Below are 5,966 nucleotides of genomic sequence, written 5' to 3' on the forward strand. Positions count from 1 at the left end.
TCCAGGCGTGGCCGGGGGCCTGACCCCCCTGTCCAAGCTGCCCGCCTGTAACATCCTCCTGCTGGGCGCCCAGCGCCGAACGCTCTCGGGCTTCTCCTCCACCTCCGTGCTGCCCCACACCGGCTTCATCTACCACAGCGACATCGTGCAGTCCCTGCCGCCGGTGCGTGGCCCCCAAAAACCCCCAAAATCACCCCAAAATCTGCGGGGACTCCCCCCGGTAACGCCGGGAATTGCAGGACCTGAGGAGGAAGGCGGCGCGGCTGGTGGCGGCCAAGTGCACGCTGGCGGCCCGGGTGGACAGCTTCCACGAGAGCCAGGACGGAAAGGTGACCCCAAAATCCTCCGGGGGGTGGGGGGACCCTAAAATTGTCCTGGAGGGGGTGGGGGGACCCTAAAAATTCTTCCAAATCCAATCCAGAATCTCCTAAACCCTTCCAGGATCTCCAAAATTCCTGGAATTCCCAAAATTCCAGGTGGGGCGTGAGGTGGTGGAGGTGGAGTGCAGGTTTTGTGTGGGGGAGGAGTCTTAAAATTTCCCAAATTCCTCCGAAATCCCCTCAAAATCCCCCCAAAAATTCTTCCAAATCCAATCCAGAATCTCCTAAACCCTTCCAGGATCTCCAAAATTCCTGGAATTCCCAAAATTCCAGGTGGGGCGTGAGGTGGTGGAGGTGGAGTGCAGGTTTTGTGTGGGGGAGGAGTCTTAAAATTTCCCAAATTCCTCCGAAATCCCCTCAAAATCCCCCCAAAAATTCTCACAAATCCCCCCCAGCACCTCCCAAACCATTCCAGGACCCCAAAATTCCCAAAATTCCAGGTGGGGTTGGAGGTGGAGGAGGTGCAGAGTGGGTTCTGCAGGTGGGAGAAGTCAAAATTCCCCCTAAATCCCCTCAAAATCCCCCCAGAATTTTGGGAATTGTCCCAAAATTTCTAAAAATTTTGGGAATTCCAGGTGGGGTACGAGCTGAAGGAGGAGCTCGAGCGCAAGTTCGACAAGTGGCAGGAGCCCCTAAAATCCCACAAAAATCCCCAAAAATTCCTCCCAAATCCCCCAAAATTTTGGGCATGGGGACCCTGAAGTTATTTTGGGAGGGGGTGGGGGGACCCTGAAGTTATTTTGGGAGGCACCAAATTTGTAAAATCCGCTCGGGTTCGGGGAGTTCCAGGTGGGGTGGGAGGTGCAGGGTGGGGGCTGCAGGGGGAGGAGTCTTAAAATTTCCCAAATTCCTCCGAAATCCCCTCAAAATCCCCCCAAAAATTCTCACAAATCCCCCCCAGCACCTCCCAAACCATTCCAGGACCCCAAAATTCCCAAAATTCCAGGTGGGGTTGGAGGTGGAGGAGGTGCAGAGTGGGTTCTGCAGGTGGGAGAAGTCAAAATTCCCCCTAAATCCCCTCAAAATCCCCCCAGAATTTTGGGAATTGTCCCAAAATTTCTAAAAATTTTGGGAATTCCAGGTGGGGTACGAGCTGAAGGAGGAGATCGAGCGCAAGTTCGACAAGTGGCAGGAGCCCCTAAAATCCCACAAAAATCCCAAAAAATTCCTCCCAAATCCCCCAAAATTTTGGGCATTTCCCCACAATTTTGGGAATTTCCCCACAATTTTGGGAATTGCCCCAAAATCCCCAAATTTCCAGGTGGGGTACGAGCTGAAGGAGGAGATCGAGCGCAAGTTCGACAAGTGGCAGGAGCCGCCCCCGGTCAAGCAGGTGAAGCCGCTGCCGGCGCCGCTGGACGGGCAGAGGAAGAAGAGGGGGGGCCGGCGGTGAGTTAATTAGTGTTAATTAGCCTTAATTAATCCTTAATCATCTCCTGGTTAGTCAGGGGTTGAGTGCTAAGCGAGGTTCCAGGTAAATCCCAGTTCAGCTGTAATTAACGCTCTAATAAAGGGCTAATTAAGGTGTTGTTAATCCCTGATTTACCCCCAATTAATCCCTGATTAATGCCCCCAATTAAGCCCTAAAAAATCTTTGATTGCCCCCTGATTATTTAATGATTAAACCCCAATTAGTCCCGAATTAACCCCACATCAACTCTGTAGTTACCCCCAATTAACCCCCAATTAACACCTTAATTGCTCCCCATTTAACCAACCCCTAAATACCTCCTAATTAACCCCTAATTAGTCCCTAATTAACGCAGCTACCGGAAGATGAAGGAGCGCCTGGGGCTGACCGAGATCCGCAAACAGGCCAACAGGATGAGCTTTGGGGAGGTAATTAACCCTAATTAGCGCTAATTAAATCCCCCAAATCTCATTCTTTACCTTCCTGGGACCCCAAAATCCCGTCTTTTACTCGTTTTTTCCCGTTTTCCCCATTTTTAATCCCATTTTCCCCTCAGATTAAAGAAGAGGCCCTACCAGGGGGACCTGGGCCTCCTGGGACTCCCAAACCCCATTTTTCCTCCCTTTAACCCAAATTTTTCTCATTAAACCCCTTTTCAATACCCCAAAATCCCATTCTTTTATGTATTTTTTACCCATTTTTACCTATTTTTACCAATTTTTCCCAATTTTTATCCAATTTTTCCCTCAGCTCAAGGAAGAGGCCTACCAGGAAAACCTGGCCTTTGGTCTGGGCCACCTGTAACCCCCAAACCAAATTTTTCCTCTCTGTAACCCAAATTTTTCTCATTAAACCCCATTTTACCATGACTAAATCCCATTATTTTACCAATTTTCACCCATTTTTACCAATTTTTCCAATTTTTAATCCAATTTTTTCCTCAGTTCAAGGAAGAGGCCTACCAGGAAAACCTGGCCTTTGGTCTGGGCCACCTGTAACCCCCAAACCAAATTTTTCCTCTCTGTAACCCAAATTTTTCTCATTAAACCCCATTTTACCATGACTAAATCCCATTATTTTACCAATTTTCACCCATTTTTACCAATTTTTCCAATTTTTAATCCAATTTTTTCCTCAGTTCAAGGAAGAGGCCTACCAGGAAAACCTGGCCTTTGGTCTGGGCCACCTGTAACCCCCAAACCAAATTTTTCCTCTCTGTAACCCAAATTTTCCTCATTAAACCCCATTTGAACACTCTCAAATCACATTCTTTTACCTATTTTTATCAATTTTTACCTATTTTCCCCATTTTTTATCCCATTTTTTACTGTTTTCCCCTCAGATCTAGGACGAGGCCTACCAGAAGGACCCAGGCTTCGGCCTGGGCCACCTGGGACCCCTAAACCCTATTTTTCCTCCTTTAACCCAAATTTTTCCCCCTTTAACCCCATTTTAACCCCCCAAATCCCATTATTTTACCCATTTTTACCTATTTTTTTCTGTTTTACCCATGTTTAACTGTGTTTTTTCCCCTCAGATCAAGGAGGACGCCTACCAGGAGGACCTGGGCTTCAGCCTGGGCCTCCTGGGACCCTTAAACCCTATTTTTCCTCCTTTAACCCCAATTTTTCTCCCTTTAACCCCATTTTAACCCCCCCAAATCCCATTATTTTACCTATTTTTTCCCATTTTTCTCATTTTTCTCCCCGTTTTCCCCTCAGATCGAGGAGGACGCCTACCAGGAGGACCTGGGCTTCGGCCTGGGCCTCCTGGGACACCTATACCCCATTTTTCCCCCTTTAACCCCATTTTAACCCCCCCAAATCCCATTTTTCACTCATTTTTCCCATTTTTCTCATTTTTCCCCCCGTTTTCCCCTCAGATCGAGGAGGACGCCTACCAGGAGGACCTGGGCTTCAGCCTGGGCCACCTGGGCAAGGCCGGCAGCGGCCGCGTGCGCCAGACCCAGGTCAACGAGGCCACCAAGGCCCGGATCAGCAAAACCCTGCAGGTGCCTGAGCCCCCCTTCAGCTTAGTTAACTCCTTCCGCCCCTAATTAGCGTCGTTAACCGCTAATTATCGCTCCCCAGAGGACACTGCAGAAGCAGAGCGTGGTGTACGGCGGAAAATCCACGATCCGGGACAGGAGCTCGGGCACGGCCTCAAGCGTGGCCTTCACCCCCCTGCAGGTGGGGAGGGGGCTCGGGGGGTTTGCCCGCAGGGCTTGGAGATCGTGAACCCGCAGGCGGCCGAGAAGAAAGTGGCCGAGGCCAACCAGAAATATTTCTCCAGCATGGCCGAGTTCCTCAAGGTCAAGGGCGAAAAAAGTGGGGTCCCCACGCCCCCCTGAGACCCCCGGGACCCCCAAAATCCCTCCCCAGATTCCTGGGGAACCCCCAAATCCCCCCCAGTTCCTCCATATCCACCAGAATTTGGGGTTTTGGAGCAGTTTTGGGGCATTTTCGGGAGTTTTTGGGGGTCCTCGAGCTCAAGAGGGATAAAATTGGGGTCCCCCCCCCCCATGAGACCCCCGGGACCCCCAAATCCCCCCCCCAATTCCTGGGGAACCCCCAAATCCCCCCCAGTTCTTCCATATCCATCAGAATTTGGGGTTTTGGGGAGTTTTTGAGGGGTTTTGAGGAATTTTTGGGGGTCTTCGAGCTCCAGGGTGACAAAAGTGGGGTCCCCACCCCGCTGGGACCCCCAAATTTCTGGGGTTCCCCCCCCCCAGTCCCCTATTTGTGTTTGTTTCCTGAACTTTCTATAAATATTGGATTTTTTTTACTGGAGCGTTTTGGGGGAGTTTTGTGGGAAATTGAGGGTGGGGGGTCGCGGATTCGGGGGGTCCTGGACCTTTTTGGGGGGTTCTGGGTGGGATTTCGGGGGCGCTGGATGTTGGGGTTCCCTCTTGGATGGTTCTGGAAGGATTTGGGGCGGATTTTGGGGTTTTCAGTGCGGGTTTTGGGGCAGATTTGGGGTTTTTGGGCGGATTTTGGGGGGAATTTTTGGGAAGCCACGCCCACCTGGGCGGGCCCTTGCCTGACCTCAGCCTCCTATTGGCTGCCTCCACTTTGAGTGACATCTCAGCTCGTTGGCCACGCCCCCTGCGTGCGGCCGGCGGTTATTGGCTCCCCCTCGCGAAGAAACAGCCAACAGGAGAAGAGACTCGCGCGTGGCGCCGCCCCTCGCGACATGGCTCGGCCAATCAGCGAAGGCGGCGCCCACTCCCGCCACGCTCTGAGTGACGGCGTTTCTGACCAATGAGAAGGAGCCTTGTACGCCTTATGGGCGTAGCTTTGGCCGCATCCCGCCCCTTTTCCTCTATAAACACAGCGCCGCCAACGGGAGTGCAACGGTGCGTTGATTGACAGCCCTGTGAGGAGGCGGGACAGCGCCACATTTCGTCCCGCCCTCCTCTGATCTTACCCAATCACCGTGCGCCTTTCGCTGACGGGCGTGCGATTCTGCCAATGGGGCTCGCCGCGGGGCGGGGCGCGCGGACGGGGCGGGGCGGCAAGCCTGAGGGAGCCGCCGCCATCTTGGATGCCGCTGAGGCCGAGTCGGCGCTGAACGAACGAAGGGGGGGCGGGGGAAAAAGCGGCGGCGGCGGCGACCCCCGCCTATCGCGGCACTATCGCGACATCGCCGCCGCACTATCGCGACATTATCGCCATTCCCCGGCCGGCCGGGAGCGCCTGGGCCGCCTCGCGAGCCTCCGGTGAGCGCGGGGAGAGGAGGGGGCGGGGAGCGGCGGCGGCGCCGGGAGGGCCCTGAGGGGGCGGGGGGGGAGGGGCGGCGCTGAGGGGGCTCTGTAGGGGCCTCTAGGGGTCTATAGGGCATCCTGAGGGGGTTATAGGGGCCTCTAGCGGTCTATAGAGCATCCTGAAGGGGTTATAGGGGCATGTAGGGGATGTGGGGCATCCTGAGGGGGTTATAGGGGATGTAGGGGATGTGGGGCATCCTGAGGGGGCCTATAGGGGATGTAGGGGTCTATAGGGAATCCTGAGGGGTTATAGGGGCATATAGAGAATGTCGAATATTCTTAAGGAATTCTATAGGCGCCTATAGGGGATGTAGAGCATCCTGAGGGGGTTGTAGGGGTTTATGGGGGCCTATAGGGGATGTAGGGCATCTTGAGCATGTTCTTTAGGGGCCTATAGGGGATGTAGGGCATC

At 53.5% G+C, this 5,966-nt stretch overlaps 2 protein-coding genes across 2 annotated transcripts in view; both read left to right on the forward strand.

Annotated features, from left to right (window-relative positions):
* Positions 1-4: 4 nt before the first annotated feature.
* PRPF31 (pre-mRNA processing factor 31) lies at positions 5-4,568 on the forward strand (the record flags this gene model as incomplete). Its single annotated transcript, XM_041418215.1, has 7 exons — positions 5-163; positions 240-329; positions 1,642-1,769; positions 2,147-2,219; positions 3,674-3,802; positions 3,882-3,980; positions 4,013-4,568. Coding segments are annotated over 7 exons (807 nt in total), but the record flags the coding sequence as incomplete, so codon positions are not given.
* Positions 4,569-4,753: 185 nt separating this feature from the next.
* Positions 4,754-5,966, forward strand: part of CNOT3 (CCR4-NOT transcription complex subunit 3) — a gene marked incomplete at its 3' end in the record, with an annotated part of 6,495 nt that continues 5,282 nt past the window's right edge. The window contains exon 1 of the mRNA XM_041418214.1: positions 4,754-5,509. Coding sequence (XP_041274148.1) covers positions 5,262-5,509 — 248 coding nt within the window. The remainder of the gene's footprint in view (positions 5,510-5,966) is intronic.

This window comes from Onychostruthus taczanowskii, unplaced genomic scaffold (assembly GCF_017590055.1).
Source record: "Onychostruthus taczanowskii isolate IOZ18803 unplaced genomic scaffold, ASM1759005v1 scaffold586, whole genome shotgun sequence".
NCBI lineage: Eukaryota > Metazoa > Chordata > Aves > Passeriformes > Passeridae > Onychostruthus > Onychostruthus taczanowskii.